The following is a 20,536-nucleotide window of genomic DNA, read 5'->3' on the forward strand; positions in this document are numbered from 1 at the left end:
ATGACCGGCTCTAAAGCTACCAGCCATACCAGCCCGGGCTGGCAGCCAGATCAGCGTGTCAGCCTCGTGATGGAGCAGCTGCGCTTGAAGGCCAAAAGTGGCAATGTTTGTTTTTTTCCTCTCTTTTTCTCCCCTCGAGTGGCTGGAATTGCAGCCAGGTCAGGCCACATATGGCATAAATATGACCAACAATGCCTAAACATTGCTACTACAACTGCATCTCTTTTTATAAACAGCGTGCACTGAGTAAACTCCGTAGATAACTGGCCGAAGATGTGATACCATTAAAAGCAACTGAAAGAAACAGTTCAGAATTTCCTGCCACAGGTGGAGAAATATGTATTTCCTAGCATATAACATCTTTGGGGAAACCTCTCAGACTCATTTAGTGGACCAGCGAAATTGCCGTGGACACAGATTACTTGGGTTTCAATAAGGCATTTGATAAAGTAGACCACAGCCTACTTCTTGGTAAGCTAGAAAAATGGGGGATAGATAGCATTCACCACCAGATGGATTCGTAACTGCCTGACAAGTTGCACTCAATATGTAGTCCTCAGTGGAACTGCATCTACAAGTAAGCAATGGGGTACCCCAAAGTTCTATCTTAGGTCAAATACTCTTCAATATCTTTATAAATAATTTAGATGAAGAGATAGAAGGGGAAACTCATCCAATTTGCAGATGGCACTAAACTGGCAGCCAACACCCCAGGAGATAGGCTCAAAATCCAGATGGATATCAACAGATTCAAACACTGGGTCCTATCTAACAAAATGGAATTCAATGGTGAGAAAAGTAAGGTTGTAGGGGAAAAATCTCAAATGTACAGGTATAGAATAGTGGAACCTGGCTCAACAGCAGCAATGCGAGAGAGAGATCTTGGCATCCTGGTGGACAATCACTTAACTATGAGCCAGCCATGTGTGGCAGCAGCCAAAAAAGCCAATGCAATCCTAGGCTGCATTAACAGAGGAATAGAATCAAGATCACATGAAGTATTAGTACCGCTTTATAAAGCCTTAGTAAAACCAAAGCAGCATTGATTTCTGTGGGGAGAAATGTAAAACCCGATTTTTGGGTAGGAGGAAACCAAGGCAACACCTGGAGCAGACACCACTGTGTCAGCCCCAGATCCATCTTGAATCAGATTTGGGGTTGCCACAAAGCTGACACTGACACACACACACACACACTGAACAACAGCTGCAAAAAATGCAAATTCAATCCTAGCACGCATCACCGGAAACACCGTTCTCAACCTCAAGAAAAATGGCCGTCTGTCTCTATTCTGCAATAGCCATGTTGTACCTAAAATATTTTGTACATCTAGATCTGTATAGATCAGGAAACACTCCCTAAAATAAGAGCCCCAGGACCAACTTCTCTGCAAGGGGGTAGATTCTTTCTGTCCTCAAGATGTTCAAAGAGAGGCTGGGTGGCCATCTCTCAGGTATGCTGCGGTGCCAGGCAGATGATCTCCAATGTTATGGTCGCAAGAGAGGTTTCTTCAAAGCAAGCACTTTTTGCAGATAGCAGACAGGAGAGGATGGCACACAAATGGGGATCAAGCTTGGTGAATTGTCAGAGCAGCCCCAGACCCACCAGCCAAGTGCCTCAACTCTCCCCCAAAGCCATCAAGAGGCTCGTAAAGCCACTGGACAAGTTAGGAGTAAGCTGTAGGCTCACCAGCACCTCCATTCCAGGGTGGAGAAGCTCCTGGGCTCTGTGTTCCTTGAAGGAGCTCTAGGGTCAGCCCCAACCACTATGGGACAACTCTCGGCCCAGAAGGGAACTGATGTCCCACCGCCTGGTAGGGGACACGGAGCTGCCCTAGGGCTTGCAACCCAACCGTTCTCCCAGGGCTTTCCTGCCCTTCTTTCTCCCTTCCTTGGAAAAAGGAAAGTCAGCTCATTCCGAGAACTTCCTTGTCTCCTCGGCCGCTTGAGAAACCGGAAGGGAGAAAGAAACCATTTTGCCGTTCCAAGACAAAGATTTACCTTGGCACAGGGCGGACTGCTCTTTGGCGGAAGGAAACACGGCAGTGCAGCAAGAGGCAAAGGGGGAGCCCACCCAGCCCTACAATGTGGGGAAGGAGAAGAGACGCATTGCAGCACATATCCGTGCCTAAGAGGCCCCAAAGGCCACAGTGGGGAAGGGGGCTTCCAGCCTGCATGCCGTGGGGCTCCCTCTCTAGAACACTGTGGGGTTTTGCCTCCCTCCCCCGCAAAAAGAAAGCTTCTCGGAAGGATCGTCTCTGTTTCCTCCCTGTCTAACTTTCAGGGAGGCCTCTTTCTTCGTCTACATCAATGTCGCCGTGATGGAAGCCGGGAGATCGCAGTTAAGCAACTCTGGACCAACGACTCGTGCTTCTTTAAGGACCAGCTCACAAGCGTTACACCAGCATTACTCTATCCCAGAGAGGACCTTCTCAGCCATTTTTCCATCATCCCGGACAGGACAAAGAGAAAGGTAGAAAGTTATTGGCTGCTTATGGAGTGGACATCCATGAAGGGGGGAGAGGATGAAAGCTGGAAGCAAGCCTGCGCTGCCATCAGCCAACAATCAAAAGATATAAGTGCCAAGAAATCTTTGAGTAACTCAACAGAGGACGGGACAAATCGGCCCTTCTCCAGTCTGGCTGACCCTCCAGTCTACTTTACCCTGGGCCCCGAATTGGATAGCATCCCAAGGGAGGACAAGGGAATTTCCCACAAGACGCGTCTGCAGCATTCTGGAATTGGCTCCGCTCTGCCCACCTCTCACAGCACCGGATGGGTCTGGGAGCTGCCAACTTATCGCTACCTCCACCGCAACCGGCACAGAAGTGGGAGCGCATGTTTTCTTGAAACTGTGGAGCATTCCCACACTGGTTTGCCCACCCAAGTCTCTACCATTGAGCTGTGGAGCATTTTCTAATGTTCTCCTCCTCCCCCCACGGAAGTTGCCATGTTTTAAGCTGGAAACACATAGACAAGTACAGGTAGTCCTCAACTTACGACCGTTTGTTTAGTGACTATTTGAAGTTACAACGGCACTGAAAAATGTGACTTAAAAGGCTGTTTTTCCCAGTTACGACCTTGGCAGCATCCCCATGACCACGTGATCAAACCTCAAGATACTTGGCAACTGATTCATGATGGTTGTTGTGTCACAAGGTCATGTGATCCCCTTTTGCGACCTTCTCATGAGCAAAGTCAATGGAGAAGACAGATTCACTTAACAACCAGGTTACTAACCTATCAACTGCAGTGATTCACTTAACAGTGGTGTGTCAGGACTCTGACAAATCCATTCCCATTCAAATCATAAGTCTCCAGCCGCATCTCTCAGAATAAAAATTGATTTATTAGGAGTGACCATGTCAGTGTTACCTGGGTGCAGCCGACTCTAAGACACATCATTCATTTCCCCCCTTGACCCTGGTCTTCCCCCCACCCCCTGGATGTATATTCTCCAATGGGACACATCCATATCTCCAGTAATAGTCTGCTGCCCGCCCCCCCCCCCGCCCAGCGGCCCGGAATTTTTTGGGGTTTTTTTTTTTTCCTTTTTTTTTTTTTTCCTCCCCCAAAAAACAAAAAAGGTTTTTTTTTTTTTTTTTAGTAACCAAAAGGGCAAAAAACAAGGAAACAAACCCCCCTTGACTATTTTCTTAAAAAAATAATTTAGAGCTCAACTGTCAACAGTCAAGGTTACCTGTCAATAGTATCTGTTTAGATGATACATTTCAGAGGAATGGCACTGTTTTCTTCCACTCGTTTTCTGCAAAATACCAACTCACAAAATCGGGATCAAGAGGTAAATTTTTAGTTTGGATATAATTCTCAAGAAAGGTCATTAAACTTGGGCAAACCCCTCTTGACAAACATTGTTTGTCTCCCACCTGAAAAAGCCACTAATCATAATGCAAGACCGCTCATCTGAAGACGCCATCATCAACACAAAAACTTTCTCCTAGTTTGGATCCGGTCAGACATGAAGAGCCTCCAGTGCCTTTGAAAAGGCCTCCCTCCAAGGCTCCCGAGGCCGCTGTGGGGCCACGCAGCCAGGTGCCCCACATAGACACACACAACTGCCGGGTGCCCCAGGCGCTTGTGAGGAAAGCAGTCAGCACAGCGCCAGCCTTGTGGGGGGGGGAGCAGCAGAGAGAGGGAGGGAGAAATGCTTGCCACACCTGGTGGTCCCTTGTGGATCTTTTCCTTCTGCCATTGAGGAAGGGCCGACCTGGGTCGGGAAGTGGAGAAGAAGGCCCGTCCGCCCACTCCATTCTTGGCAGAACCAAAGACGGAGCTCATGAATCACCACTGCCCAAACAAACTAACGCAACCTTTACACAATGCTGCCTCAGTTTTTGGGGCCTCTCTGTTCCACAAAACAACACGGCACAAGGATGCATTTAGCGGGATTTGTCTGTACCTGTTTGACAGCCGTTTTAATTTTATTGCTAAATTAATTAATTGGCCCGAGCCAGAAATATGCCCAAGTAAAGTCATGGCTTGTTTTTGCATGAAACATTTAATAAGCCACCAGGTTTAGACTGGAATAGCCTACACTGTGGTATTTCTCTCTCTCTCTCTCTCTCTCTCTCTCTCTCTCTCTCTTTCTCACACACACACACACACACACACACACACGGGACCCAGATGGGCAGCATCTGTGGACACCTGAGCGAACTTGCATCAGAATGTCCCTGTCGGGCTCTGAGTGCGGCATTGCTCACCTCGGAGCCCGCCACTTCACCGGACGGAGTCCCCTTCAGCGGCTCCCGGGCAATGGGCCACCTTCACTGCTGCTGCTGGCGTCGCGCTGCTTCTGACGTCAGGGAGGCATCGCGGCTCCATTCTCATGTCGAAGGCTGAAGCAGTGACAGCTGGGCGATCGACGGGGCAGAAGCTGCAGCAGAATGTAGTGTTTGTGGCAGACCGGGTCAGGGATCAGATGGGGCCCATGAGAGCGAGCTGAGCGGATGGTAGGGGTGCACAAGGTGGGGATTGATTAGGTAGAGGCGGTGTGAGATAGGGAGCTAGGAGACTACAATGATGTGAGCAAGAGGGGATGATGGGTTAGGTGGGGCCAGGAGTGCAGCTTCATGTAGGTGGGGCTACTCCACTGTCTGTACCCTCAGATGCTCTCGCTTAGCCTTTTTCATAATAATGTGGATGATTGAAACTCTGGAATGTTTTCTAATATTTTCTGTGCTATCATTTTATTCTACTCCATCCAGAGTCACATTTTGTGAGAGGGGCAGCTATATGAGTATAGGTAGCCTTCAACTTACCACAGTTCATTTAGTGACTTGTTCAAAGGCACGGAAAAAAAGTAACTTATGAGCGTTTTTTCACTCGCAACTGTTGCAGCCTCCTTACAGTCAAACGATCCAAATTCAACATGGTTGGCAACTGACTTCATATTCAGGGTGGCCGCAGTGTCTCCTGGGATCCCCTTTTGCGATCTTCTGATGAGCAAAGTCAACGGGGAAGCAGCCAGATTCACTGAACCACATCTTAACAACTACAGTGAATCATTTAACAACTTTGGCAAGGAAAGGTCATAAAATGGGGCAAAATTCACTGAACATCTGTGTTGCGTAGCAAGAGAAATTCTGGGCTCTGTGGTGGTCGTAAGTCAAGGACTACCTGTGTGGTGTCATTGACAAAGCCAAAGGAAGTGTGGCGTGAGTACACACAGAAGCCTTTTTGTTACGGGTGTGTAACAGGTGCCAGCTCATGTGCTCCCTCCATGGATCCCCCGCCCCCGCCCGGTCATATGAAAACACAACTGGACAGTAATGGCTTTTGGGTCCCTGGTGGCTGAGGGGCCCAGCTGTCCACCCAGCTGCCTTTTCAGCACTGCCCCCCGGTAACCCCTTGAAGAGTTACTCTCCCCTGGGCCTCCTCGTCCAGGCATGCAATGTCACTCCTCAAGCGCCCGCCCGCCAGTACAATGCCATGGACTCTCTGGCATGCCTGCAAACATTTGCAGTCCGAGGGGATGCTGTGCCCAGAAGAGGGGTCGTCTCCACACTGGACTCCCCACACGCAGCAATCTCCAAAGGTAAGAAGGCGAGGCTGCTAGTAAGCCAGCCCCACTTGCCCACAGCGTAACTTTTCCACCACTTTATCAGGAACACCAGCTCTTCTCTGCTACACAGATACACACACACACAGAGAGAGAGAGAGAGAGAGAGAGCCTCAGCGAACAACTACAGAAAAGGGCTGTCGAGTGGGACTACCTCCCCCACATACCCTGAGGGACAACCACACCTTGCGTGCAAGATTGCAGGCGGAGATGAAGGCCCGTCTCACGAAGGGTGGGGTGAGGGCGAGGTTCCTTGTCTGCAGAAAGGTTGGAGCCTCTGGAAATTCAAGGAGCAGCAACTGAAGAGGGGAGACCACCTGTCTGGCTTCCTCACAGGCCACCCGCTGGATCTCCTGGTCCTCACCTTTGGATTGATGTTGGAAGCGCCTTGGCTGCTGCTATTCTCAGGGCATTTCAAGCACCATGACTTAGGAGGAACTGGGGAAAAGTTAGGAATTCATAGCCCCCACCCCTATGCCTAACTACGGCTTGTCTCGAGTCATCTCTAATCTGACTCACCTAAGAATTAACTGGGGCAGGAGGAGCGTTAAGGACAAGGCTTATTATAGGAACCCCTGTTAAACAAAAGGCCGTGTTGACTATTACCGGATCTGCCTGTGCTAAATTGAATCTATGAAATGCTAGTTTTCAGCTGACAAATGTTAGCTCCAGGCATCTCCAGGATAACTTTCTCTGCCACAGAGCATCAGCCTGGCCGAGGATGCTGGAGGGTTAAGCACACCAGGTGGGACTAAAGACATTGTCCTCCTCCACAGAACAATTTCCCCAGGATGCCTCTTGAGAGGGCCGTGAGCACAGAGGACTGTCACTGCCAAGGAGACGGTCTCGACCGCTTTCAGATTTGATGGCAGTATGTATTTTTCTTTTTCGTTTTTACTGCATGCTCCCTAAGAATTGGTTCTTGATTTCAGCGGGTCAAAAAATTATTAAATAATAAACCCCTGAAATGTAGGTGTGATAAGCCAAATGAGACCAGGAGAGGATGTTAGCCCTTACAGGTCCAACCCAGACACCAAGTACAACTATGAGGATTAACTCCATTGTTTGGCTATTAGGCTATTCATATTTTAACAGAATCTTGCAAGACTGGAAGTATTTCTCCCCTCCTCTCCTTTTAGTCGCCATAAAACTAAGGAAGGATTCTTTCTGGGAAGGAGAGATTGAAGGAGGCCTGGGGAACTCGGAGCAGGATGGAGCCCACTCAGTGGCTTGTATGATGTGTTGTTGCCAGGGCGGGGGTTATTTTATTATAGATGATGACGATGATTCTCTCTTTTATTTAGTTTTATTGTTTTATATATGATGTTTTTATATTCTTGTAAGCCACCTCGAGTCGCCATAGGAGAACAGGCAGCAATATAAACCTCCTAAATAAACAAATAGAGCATTGGAGGGCAGGACAAGAAGATGGAAGCTGAACAAAGAGAGTCCCAGCCTAGAACTGATGGAAAAAAATTTCTGATAGCGAGAAAAACTAATCCATGGAACAGCTTTCTCCTGGAGTTGTGAGTGGCCCAACACTGGAAGCTTTTAAAAAGAATTTGGATGGTAATTTGTCCAGAATGGTATAGAGCAGGGATCCCCAATCTTGGCCACTTCCCAGAATTCTGGGAATTGAAGTCCGTAAGTCTTAAAGTGGCCAGGTTTGGGGATCCCTGCTCTATTTCCAATGACCCTCCCAACCAACTCTGTTACACTGGACTGAGAGTCCCAAAATCTGTCGCACAGGACCCACTGCAGGCAGTTGTGCAGTTCTCAAGGGCGGCGTATGTCTCCTCCCCTGGATCTTCCTCTACACATCAGCACTTATTTTGGGTGATGCCAGCCTTCCTCCCAAGCAGCACAGGAGGGAACCCCAGCAGACTGAAATTACTCTCCTAAATATTTCCTTCTCAGCTAGTTAGGAAATGTGTCATGGTTTTCATTTTCCCTCATGCTTACATCAAGCCTGTTGTGCGTTTGGAAGTCCCTGGCAACACCTATCTGGCGATACCAGCTTTATTATGTTTCTATAGGAATCATTGTGATTACGGTATACATTTTATAACACAAGTAATTGCCTAGTTATTCTTTTGGGGCTTTCTATTTTTACGAGGGAATCTCCTTTTAAGCTCATTTTTTCAGTATCGAGTTTCGTTCTCCCAAATAAAAGTATTTTATTGGCAGACAGTAAGACGAAGCTCAGACAAAAGTCAGCAAGGAAAATCAGATGTTTTCCTTTTCCTTCAGGCTAAGTAATTCCATCTCTCTCTTCCCCCTCCCCCTCCCTCTCCCCCCTCCCTCTCTCTCTCACACACACACAACTTGCAGCCCCTTCCCAAGTAGCAACACCTGCCTCAGAGTTTCGGACTGAGAAGCTGCACCACCGGGCTTTAAGTGGAACATTTCAAACATCCACATCACAACAAACTATCAGCCTTCCCTGAACATTTCTCTGCAGGGGAAAGTAAAGCAGATATTTGGTAACCAGCAACTTAACTCCTACTGTAAGATATACCGTAAGGAAGGGGTCTCCAAACTTGGCCACTTTAAGACTTGTGGACTTCAACTCCCTTTGCTGCCTGAGGAATTCTGAGAGTTGAGGTCCACAAGTCTTCAAGTGGCCAAGGTTGGAGACCCCAATGCTATAAAGGTTGTGCCAAAGTCAAGCCAACCAGACTTCGGATGGTCCTTTACCATAATTGGCTTCCTGTTCAACTCCTCTCCCCACCACAGAGGCCAGGTCCCCATCCAGATTCAGAGCTTTGCGCACTTGCCTTGAGTAGGGTCACCAGGCCAGCTCCCCATTTACACCTGCGCAGGCTTCCTTTCGGCCATATATGCCGTTCCTGTCATTTTCAGAACTAAACTTCAAATCCATCTTCACCAAACCATCATTATTATATGGATATTTTTCATGTAGTTTTACTCATTAGTCTAAGAACAGTGAAAAGTAATTCAAATCCTTAACCAAGGACCGAAGCATTATTAAGGTTATGTCTAATCATATACACAGCTCCAAATGGTGTTTTTTTTTTTTTTGTAAAATTAGCATATTCAGATTCAACAAATTCAATATTTTCAAATATTGATGCAGCCCTTCATTCATTCTAATGGCTGATCGCACAGTCAACCAGATGTTTAGGCTGGATTTGGCATTTTTACTGAGTCATTCCCAAGAACCTGAGTTAGATTATATTGTTTGGCGCTGTTAAAGGTATCATCACAGAATCTAAGGTGTTCCAAATAAAGACGCCTTTTGCAATTGGCTGGTGGTGGTTTGGTCAGTGCCAATGATGGTGTTCAAGTGATGATGTTCCAGATGTTTTTGGATAGCACCCAAGGCTTCCTCCAATTTGTTTTGTCTTCTGCTATCTCCCTGTATTGCAATGTCCAGTATCCAGACTTCAATCAACATTTGTTAAGTTTGGAGTGTTATGTGGCAGATGCATATCCACTTAAATTCTGAAGTCCCGGAGCACTTTAGCTTTTTCATTTTGTATCATTTTGTCTATGTTGTGGTCCCACCAGTTCCTGCTTGCAGGCAAATGGTATTCCAAGGCACCATTGTTGCTTTTTTTTCCATAACGTTGCTTGAAGTCAATCTGTGTGGTTTTCTTGCAACAGCTAACTGGATGGTCCACTATTTCTTCAGTTTCTTACAGAGGGAGCATTTGGTGTATATTTCCATCTTCTCAACTCCTGCTTTGTATGCATTTATTCGTATGTTTTGGTCTTGTGCATCTAGAATTAACCCTTTTAACTCTTTCTTCAAATCTTGTGCCCTTAGCCATTACCAGATCTTGTTGGAGCCCTGGTGGCACAGTGGTTAAAGGGCAGTATTGCAGGCAAAACTCTGCCCACAGTCAGAGGCAATCCACCTGGCAGGTGGGTGGGCAGAGTGCAGAGTGGCTGAGACCCAGCGTGTCCGATGTTCATATACCCTACCACCATGGGATGTTCAGCACCAGTGGGTGAGGTGGTGACAGAGGCTGGGCACATCCCATTTTCACAACCCCACCACCACGGGCTATTTGGCAGTAGTGTCCCAGAGCTGTCCCTCCAGCTGCCAGTGGCAAGTTGTCCTTGCAGCAAATTGGCCTTGTTGCGTTATCCTGCAATGACTTGTCAGTGGTGAGTTGGCAGAGGCGACTTGGCCGTGCCAAGCTGGCAGCAGTGAACTGGCTGTGCTGAGTTGGCCCATTCCGCTTGGGAAGGACTTGGCAGGATGATAAAAATGCCAAATCCAGTTTAAACATCTGGCTGACTGTGTGACAAACTATAAAAAAATAATACCAGTAATAATCTTGGTTAGAAATGTTGGATTTTTTGCATGGTTTTAATTTAAATGGCAAACCATATATTTAAGATCAAGGAATTCAATTTTTTGGACTCTACAATGGATGATCATAGTTTCTAAGAAAAAAAATATTGCAGAGCTGGAGTGCACTTATAGAAAGAAATTTAATGCAGTTGACATCTGGACAGCATTAATTTAGGATAATGAGGATGTAACTTTTTTTGGCAACTCCTATTTTTTCAGCATTCATTTGTTTATTTGGATTATTTTTTAATATTCTGAGCTTTAGTACAGGGGCTAGACAATTATTTTACAGATTCTCTTATAATATCCTGTTTGGATGGTCTTTAGAAAGAAAATTTCTAGCAAGCTTAAAATTGTTTTTTTAATGCATCACAATCAGATGTTTCTCAAATTTTCTGACCACCAATAAAATATTTCAACATTTTTTTTTCAAATAACAAATACAAAGACTGTTGGGGATTTTAAAGCTTTTTACACAATGGGAGTCTATCCTCGTAGAAGGAAAGAATAAAAACATCTGCCACTGAAATCTAGAAAGGAAAGTTAAGGAAAATCTCTTCATCTATGTGAGAAATCAAATATGAAATTCTGTAGTGGCTTCCAATAAATTACTCTGGAACTTGATCAACTGGGTGCACCTGAAGCGGAGGAGTTAATGAGGTGTATTAAATGCTTGAGTTGGGAACTGTCAGAAGAGCCAGGAAAAATGTTGGTTTCTCAATTGAAATCACACAATAGATACAATTAAAGACTCTGCAGATAAAACATATAATGAGTCTGTGGAAATCCTCACCTTTTGGATTTTAGTGCTCCCTCTCCCACACACTTTAGAGTTTGAATTAAACATGCCTGACAACAAGCTTCAAACTTTTAAAAACAAAATGCATTTTCTAAAGTTCAGCTGAAGGATTATGACGTATCTTTGATGCTGCAGAAGTATTAAATAATCCAGGAGGGATTCTGGGACAGGTTTCTAATAGTGTGAGGGGAGGACTATAGAATCACTATTTTAAGACTGGGCAAACTGTGATTTGTCACCCAATTCTGCCTTTGCCAAAATAAGACCTCTGACAAGTAATTCATTCAACCTACATGCTGCCACATTTACTGCAGTTTGCGGCACCCTGCAGTCACATGACATTTTATGACACTTCTTGAAAGTTATTTCTTGTTTTTGACAACACCGCACGTAACAAACAATAGGTTTGCTTAACAACCTAGCCACAGAAATGGTCGTAAGATAAGGTAAGGCACATGACTGACCCAATTTATAATCATAATGGGCAGCTCCATTATGATCATGTGTTGTGGACTACATCTTGAGCTGATTCAAAATAAGGGCAGAATAAAAGCCAAATTAAATAATAAATTACATTTTCAGATGCGCAATAAATATAAATAAATCTAATATCTTTTTGGGGGGAGAGGGGAGTGCTTTCAAAACATTTTTTTTTTTTACTTCTGGCCACTTCTTGGACTATTCCTTGCAGTTTTCTTGTAATCAGGATCCCTGCGTCAGTTCTATTTTGATACTTTAAACAAACTAGTAAGCTAATTGATTTTTTTTTTATGGAATGACTAGATCGCCAAATTTTCTCTTTTTAAACTGAGGTTCCCATATGTGAGGGCTTCCATTTGAATCATTGGGCTTATATATCAATGTGGTATTTTTTGGATTGAAAATGAGTGTAACATATACAACCGTTATGTTTCTATTAGAAGCCTCTAAATTTTGGCACATATTATGTCCTGGTTATCCTGGGAATTGTTTGTGTTCCTAACATTAAAGGCAGCCTAACATATGTGAATGTTGCTGGGTAATAAATCCGATTTATTCTCTCATGAAAATGTGACTCTAAAACATTTTTAAAGGCTGAAAATTAGTTTAGCGCAGTCAACTTACTGCTAAGTATACCTTCAAAGCTATATACAAGGTAACTTGTAAAACTGTGGAATGGCAATAAATTCCATTAAAACATTTAATGTATTTTCACTTTGGAGTGATGCACTGTCAACTAGAGAAAACTCCAATAATTTTGAACATAAAACATTTCCAATGTTAAAAAACAGATTTTTATGAACCAAAAAAAATATAGCGGGAATAACAACAAATTAAACAAAATTTCCAGTAAAGAATCAGAGTATTTGTTTCTAACAAGTCAATGGTTTTAGTTTTTGAGAAAAACGTTAAATGTATATTTTATATCATAAGATTGATTTATTTCATGCATAGACCATTGCAATCTCTAAGGACTTACAAGAAAAAGATGCACAATAAGCAATGCATGATAAAAATTAAAAAGGCCAGAAATCCAGAATGAAAAGCAGAATGAAACAAAATATAGGTAATCCAACCAACATGCAATCGTGGTCCTAACATCCTCCAGGACAGCTCAATTTTGAGCGGCTTCCAGAATGCAACTGGCTGCCCAAAGGAGTGGAGTCCCCAAGACAGTGCGCCACTGAGCTTCAAAACACACACACACACACACACACACACACACACACAGCCCCCTATTAGTGCAGCAGCTTCTCCCAGGTAAATCAGATTGGCTGGGCCAATTCCGAGGGTAGAATTCATGGAGCGGAATCTTGTAGCTACCTTGGCCCCGAGCCACAGAAGGCTTTATAGGTAAGCACACCACTTGGGGTTTCTTTCATTCAGAAAACTACTGGCAAGCAGCATACAGTCCACAGCACCAGGGTAACATTCGCCTATCAGCAAATGCCAATTCCATTAGCATGCAAGCCATTGCACTCTGGACGAACTGCAGTCTCTGAGTCATCTTCAAAGGCAGTCCTACCCAGAGCATGCCAAAGTAGAATAGAGTAGAATGACAGAGTTGGAAGGGACCCTGGAGGTCTTCTAGTCCAACCCCCTGCTCCTTGTGTATACCATTTTACACAAATCGTTTGTCCAATCTCTTCTTAAAACTTCCAGCAATGGTGCATTCACAACTTCTGGTGGCAAGCGGTCCCACTGGTTAGCTGTTCTCATGGTTAGGAAATTCCTCCTCAATTCCAGGTTGCTTCTCTCCTTGATTAGTTTCCATCCATTGTTTCTTGTCCTGCCCTCTGGTGCTTTGGAGAATAGCTCGACTCCCTCTTCTTGGTGGCAAAGTCTAAATAGGCGGGCCAAGAGTGTGAATCACTGCAGCAAGGTCCTCCCCACTGCCTATAGTATCCCATCTGCTGCTCTAAAAGGAGGCAGGAGTTCAGAATGAAGTCACACCCGAGGTGGTGAATTCAGCAGGCTCTGACCAGTGCTGGAGAACCGGTAGCGGAACTTTTGAGTAGTTCAGAGAACCGGCAAATCCCACCTCTTGGCTGGAGATTTTACAGTCTCCTTCCCCTGCCACGCCCACAGAAGCGGTAGTCAAAAAAATTTGAATCCCTGCCGTCATCCCAGCAAGGGACACCACTGGAGCAGAGAACCACACACAAGCACACAAAGCAGCATCTACTTAGCAATCAGCCCGTGAGCGGAATTACTGCGATACAGAGCTCTAACCGCCAAAGGCCCCCCCATAAGAATACCACGTTCAAACATTGCAGAGCAGATCCAGGTCCCAGCCAATGTCCTCCACTCATGTCACCAAGGCCATCTCTCCTATATATCCAGGCTTCAGAGGAAGGTTGGAGACCAGGAGATGGTCATCTAAACACTAGTCCCTCCACCAGAAACTAAGAGAAATAGAGATACAGCCTGCAGGAGAAATCTTAAGAGACCCGAATCAGGGGTCTCCAACCTTGGCAACTTGTGGACTTCCAGAATTCCAGAATTCTGCAAAGCTGTCTGAGGAACTCTGGGAGTTGAAGTCCACAAGTCTTAAGTTGCCACGGTTGGAGACCCCTACTCCAAATCACTTTCCCAAATCGCAGCTCAAAAGAAATCCGGCTAACCAAGTAAGTCCATCATCCTGGATCCTACCCTGAAGACGTGAACAAATCTGGACAACCCTGGCAGCAAAATGATCACAGCAACCAGATTTTTGATCATAGCAGCCTGTAAGAAGCTTCGGGAAGATGCCTAAGATTCCTTAGCAGAGAACTGGCCCTCCAAACACCCACCAGCATGCCAAGAGAGCAGCAATGATGCATCGACCCTCGTATCAGCACAGGGTATGCGCCCACCAAAGGTAGGCACATACTAATGCGTGCTCTGGTTCACCTCTTTTCTTCTCCTTGGCACTGGAGGTGCCGCTTTTGATGCTTCATTTCCACTCAGCTACCCCAAAGCTGCCACCAGCTGCCTGGATCTTCCCCACTGCTTATAAGTGAAGCTGGTTCTGTTCCCAGGGGCTGACAAGCAACAGAACCTTTTACATTACTTGTTCCTGAGACAGGATGAACAGAAAAACAAGGGAAAATTGAGGAAAGGGGCCAGAAAATTAAGGTATTAACAGAAAAAGTTGTCCCTTGTCGCTCAAAAATCTTTTTCCTTGACTCTCCTCCAAAGGGAAAAAAGATATCCTCATTCAAACGTTAGGAAGTCAACACTGTACTTGCTGCAAAGGAGATGACACTGCTGCTTCCAGGGTGATAGCTATAACTCTTGTGTCGCTCCCATGGCTGAAAACTCCACTGTACTTGATACAGACCGAAAGCACATCAGCCTGTATTTGAGATGCACATAACCAGAGAAATATGTGCCGACGTCCAACCCCGCCTCTTAGCCAGATCGATGGTGCAGATTACGTGGCTTTCTTTTGTTTCCCCACAACAAACTCAAGGCCCTCATCAGGGGATTTCCCATTAGTGCAAGACGGCACAGTTTACACAGCTGCCTCCCGACATTTCAGGAATGGCCCAAGGTTGGTTCCGTCCTGCCAGCTGGGCTTTGCACCCATCTTTCTAGATTTGTCATGGAACTGAGCCAGGGAGGGGAGGTCTTGGGCAGAAGAGCCCCCGTGGGACTTTCACCCCAAATGCAGGTGAATGGGGGAGACAGGCCTGTCCAGGAGAGCTGAAGTAATCCCCTCCCCATTCTGCAACAGGGAGGGGGGGGAGAGAGAGATACCCTGCCCTGTTTTTTTAGCAAGGCGAGCTACTCAAGAAAGAAGCTGCCAGGAGACAGAGCAGGGCAGTCCATAATAAGCCCACCACTGGCAAGAGCCAGCCAAATCTGGACCCCGCTCTGCCCAACTCAAATCTGCCCGTCCAACAAGACAGAGGGGTCCCCAAACTTGGCCATTTTAAGACTGGTGGACTTCAACTCCCAGAATCCTCCAGCCAGCAGAGCCTAGAACTGAGGGGGAAATTTTTCTGATAGCGAGAACAACTAATCCATGGAAGAGCTTTCTCCTGGAGTTGTGAGTGGCTCAACACTGGAGGTTTTTAAGAAGAGTTTGGACGGTCATTTGTCCAGAATGGTTTAGGGCAGGGGTCCCCAAAGTTGGCCACTTTAAGACTTGTGGACTTCAACTCCCAGAATTCTCCAGCCAGCATAGCTGGCAAGTTTGGAGACCTCTGGGATGGGATCTCCTGCTCCATCTCCAAAGTCACCCCCAGCCAACTCTGTTATTCTGGGCTGAGCGTCCTTTTCCTTGGCGGTTGTCCACTTGGTGGCCTTTGCCCCTCTCCCTAAGGTCGCACTGCCCACAAGAGAAGCTGCTCTTTTAAACTTGGCGAGCCAGGCGGGTCCTAAAGAGGAATCCCAACGCCTGTTTGCTGGCCCCCAAACCTGTCGCACAGGACCCACGGCAGGCAGTTTGTGCAGATCTCCAGGGCGGCCTATGTCTCCTCCCCTGGATCTTCTGGGAGTTGAAGGCCACCAGTCTTAAAGTGGCCAAGGAGGGAGAGACCTCTGAACAAGGGGAATCCAGGTCCCGAGATCTCGCCCGAGGTCACACTAGCCGCACAAAGCCCTCCCGCCGCCGCCGCCCCCACCCCGCCCTGGCTCTGAGCAACGCCGGGCTCTTGGGTTACTGACCAGCCCTGCCCTGGGATTAGAGCCCCGGGAGGGGGGGGCTATGGCTGGAATGCGCCCGCAGCCAATCAGGAGAGGCCGGAGGCGCCTCTCTTCGCGAAGCCGACCGAAGGGAAAACAAGGCGCAGTTTCGGAACGTTTGGATCTTTTTTTTTTTTTTCCTGGGTTTGCAACGGCGCGGCCGGCAGCGCCTGCAAGGACTCTAAACGCGGGGATGCTAACTGGAAGCGGCGGCGGAAGGTTTCGCCGTAGTATCGGCAGTTCGAGCTTTCGCGGAGGGAGCGCAGAAGGTCGGGCGAGCCCCGAGGGAAGGCGGGGGGTGGGGGGCGACGTAACCCGAGAGAGCCGCTCGGTTTGCAAGGCAAGGCCAGCGGGCAACGAACCGCTCGCAACGCTGCGCGCCTTCCAGGGAAAGAGGCTTCGCGCCCCTCTCTCCGACCTTGGAGGACTTCAATTCCCACCATTCTCCAGCCGGTCCAGATTTGCACCCCAGGAAGATCCCGAGCAGGGCGGAGAGAGGAGGATGCCCAAGTGGTGGTTTCAATGGGAGGCTTGCAAACCGGGGCTACAGGAGACTACAGGATATAAAAGGGGGAGCCGTAGGGATGTCTCACGCGTAGGGAGGTCTCCCTGCCCAAGTCTCCCCAAGACCAGGAATCCGACTTCAGGAGGTCCTGCCCGGGTGCAAGGTGGGCGCTGTGTCCCCCCTGGGAATCCAGATCAACGCACAGCCTGCGTTTCAGGGCAAGGGTGTCCGTGGGCACTTTTGAAGAGGGCATCCACTGAACCGCACACACACACACAAAAGCTTTTTAAAAGAGAAAGAGATTTTAGCCTCCCTCCTCTATGGCAGGGGTCTCCAAGCTTGGCCCCTTGAAGCCTGGCGGACTTCAACTCCCAGAATTCCCAGCCAGCAAAGCTGGCTGGGAATTCTGGGAGTTGAAGTCCGCCAGGCTTCAAGGCAAGCTTGGAGACCCCTGCTCTAGATTCCCCGTTGCCTCCACTGGGACCGACCCAACTTTCCAGAAACGCTCTTCCCTCCCCCTTCCAATGCCTTGCTGCATTCAGCTTAACAAAGAAGAACCGAGCCCTTCGCTTCTAATGCGAGCTCCAAGCGAAATAGCGACGCGTTTCTGCCCTTCCCGGCCAGTCTTGCCAGCCGGGCATCCAACCTACAAACGAGCAGGTTGCAACACACGGAGCATTTCCGACCGTCAAGCCGGCGCAATTCTCCCCCCGCCCCGAACTGCAACATACAAATGGCAAGCCCTTTTTGGAAGCAGCTTTTGGCCCAACTGCCCCAGCCGTCCCGTTCGCCTCCGCACAAAAGTTCCAAAAGGCGACATTGCACCTCGCGATGCTCGGCAATTCATGGCAACGTTGATCCGGAGGCAGGTCGGTCACGGAGGCCCCTTTTTCCTTGGAGTGGCCGGTTGGAAGAGCTCTTGGCGGCGGCTTCCAGAGGGGCCACCTCCTCTCCTCCCCACCCTACCTTCCTCCCCGAGAGCGGAATCCCAGCGGAAAGTCTGCGGAGGGGATGCCGCGCAGCTCCCGGGAACCGAGAGGCGCTTCCACCTCCTTTCAGGGCAGGGACTTGCCGGCCGTTCTTCCCAGGAGACGGCCGGCGAGGGGGGCACGCTCGGGCCCCCGCCCGGTCCGCGCTCCAAAGGCACGGAGGCCGCCGCCGCCGCCGCCCGGGAACTCTTCGCAGCCGCCCGGGCGAGGGTCGGCGGGGAAAGGCGGCCGGGCGGCCTCCACGCAGGAGCTATTTTCGGCGGCGCTATTTTTTCTCCCGGGACGGAGGCAGCTGCGGGACCGGCGAGGGACGGGCGGGGCCGGCCCGGGGAGACGGCTGGACGGGCCCCGAAGGCGCCTCGGCTGCCCTCGACCGAGGCTCCCCTCTCCGCGACGCCGACCACGGCCGCGCGCAGCCCCCCCCGCCGCCGCCCCCAGCGCCCCCACCCCCGGGTACCTACTTGGTGTTGGCGGCGCTCCAGGAGACCGGCTCCAGGCTCTTGGCCAGCAGCGGCGGCGCCAGGCGGCCCAGCGCCAGCAGCAGCGCCAGCAGCCCCGGCACAAGCGCTCAGGGCGTCCCGCGGGCCGGCCCATCCTCGGCCGCCACCGCCACCGCCACCGCCGCGGCTGCTCCGGCGGCGGCGGCGCCTACTCCGGCGATGCGACCCTCCGCGGAGCCTCACGGGCCTGCCATCGTGGCGGCGGGGCGGCGGCGCAGCAGCAACCCCGCGCTCTCCCGCCTCGTCCCCGCCGTCGAGCGCCCGCGCCGGCTCCTCCGCTCACACTGGGCGCGCCGGGCGACGCCGCGCGCTCTACTCTCCGGCGCAGGCGATCGCGGCGGACAGCCCTCGCGGCGCCCAATCGCAGAGCGGCGCCCGGGGTCCTCGCCTGCCGCCGGACGGGGCGTGGCCAGCCCCACCTCGACAGGGAGGGGCGCGCCGGACTCGGCGGGGCGGGGCCGGGCAAGCCGCCAGAGGCCTCGCGAGGGAGGGAGGGCGGCCCTTTTCTTCCTTCCTTCCTCCCTTCGCGGGCGCGAGCGGCGGGCTCCCCCTGCCGGCGCCGCGCGGGGACGCAGGCTGGTGGGCGGGGCCGCGGAGAGCCGGTCCTCGGGAGGCCCCGCCCGGTCCCGCCGCCCCCTCGGGGCGGGCCGTTGTGGGGGCTCCGCGGTAGGTTTTGGGGTCAACGACAACCCGCATTGAGACGAGCACGAGAGGCGGCCGGCTTTCCTGCCCAAATGGCAGCCGCCGGCGAGCGCGCCAGCCCGGGCAACTCAGTGTCCCGGGCGGGGGTCTCGCACCTGCCGGAGCCGCACCGATGACCTCGGGGAGGCCCAAGCAAGAGTGCTGGCGAAGTCGGAGGCGGGTTGGCCCCAGTGGGAAGGCACCAGGCTGGAAAGCAGGAGGGGGCCGGGTGGGACCCGACTGGCTGACCTCGCAGGGTGGTGATATTGAGGAAAAGAGGCGGAGAAAGGAATCGATCCATCTGCAGCTTTTGGGTTCTTTATAAGAATAAATGAAAAATAAATAAATCTGAGAATCTTGAGCCCATTTGGTCCCTGGGAAAATAAGAGAAGGTGGAAAGCTTGCAAAAGATCTGAATAAAGGTGGCCTGATTTTGTGGAATGCAAGAAATGAATAGGGATAGGAAAGTGGGAATATAATTTAATGATACGTGAAAAGATGGAAATGTGTTTTGGTATAATTAACTATGTGCATGGAGCAATCCTTGGGCTGGTGTGAGTTGCATGTTACTTTCCAGCAAATGGTGAAAATCGGAAGGATACCAAAATGGTGACAGATGAATATGTATTAAAAAAAATAACATTTCAACTATGTGGTTCAAGCACAAATGTAGTCATGGTGAAGTGAAGTCATAGTAGAGAAGGAGCAAGTATACATCTCAAATATAAGTCAGCGATGTGACTGATTATGATGAAGGACTGGGAGAATTAGTGAAGGATTAGCACTGTAATTCCACAAGTTGGAACACATTTGGAGTGAGGGATCCTAAGGGTTTCCCAAATTCCCCCTTGGGTTATTTCCCATCCACTTACCAGGGCACTTCAGCTGATTACAGGTGTCTCAACAGACAGCTAAACAAGATTGCCATAGACTCACAGAGGTGTGTCTTGGTCTTAGGAGAAGCTCTTGGAGATGAAGTGCTAGAAGAGAAATTGCAGAGCTCACGAGTGGTCATTAACACCAGTTCTACTAGGAAGTGATGCAGATCATAGTCATTTCACTAAGTAATTATTCAAGACTTAACTATGCGAATAGCTGCATGTGCTGCACAAGAAATTACTTGTGGATGGGTGGGGAATCTGGTTGCCATGGAGGTCACACCAAACTCAATGAACCATGACTGAATTCCTTCAACAAAGACCAAGCCAAGAGGGGACAACCTGGACAACAGTACCTGTTTCCCAGACAAACGCTCAGTCATTTCACACATGGAAATGATGTGTTTGGTCACATGTATCCTTAAGTCTTGAGCTCACGGCCCTTGGAGAAGACAACTGGAGTACTGTCTAAGATCTTGGAGTGATGCTTAGCCAGGCTTAGAAATGAGCTTGGATGAAACTAGATGCTGAAAGGAATATTTTGCAGATTGTGTGTGTGTCTGTGTGTGTGTTTTGGTATAGATAGTAATCCAAGAAAAAGTATGAAAATAATCTGTGATGAACTTTT

General features: G+C 49.1%; 1 protein-coding gene and 1 long non-coding RNA gene across 2 annotated transcripts in view; one reads left to right on the top strand and one right to left on the bottom strand.

Annotated features, from left to right (window-relative positions):
• Nucleotides 1-18,645, bottom strand: part of EFNB1 (ephrin B1) — an 86,677-nt gene extending 68,032 nt beyond the window's left edge. The window contains 2 exon segments of the mRNA XM_087971990.1: nucleotides 18,311-18,401; nucleotides 18,404-18,645. Of these exon segments, the coding sequence (XP_087828116.1) occupies nucleotides 18,311-18,401; nucleotides 18,404-18,443 (131 nt within the window). The 5' untranslated portion in view covers nucleotides 18,444-18,645.
• The window catches only part of LOC148129734 (uncharacterized), a 795,631-nt gene that overhangs the window by 764,308 nt on the left and 10,787 nt on the right, over nucleotides 1-20,536 (top strand). The window lies entirely within an intron of this gene.

The sequence above is a fragment of the Notechis scutatus genome, chromosome 10 (genome assembly GCF_049901735.1).
Source record: "Notechis scutatus isolate UNSWTSFEM ecotype Mainland chromosome 10, rNotScu1.2, whole genome shotgun sequence".
NCBI classification, from domain to species: Eukaryota; Metazoa; Chordata; class Lepidosauria; order Squamata; family Elapidae; genus Notechis; species Notechis scutatus.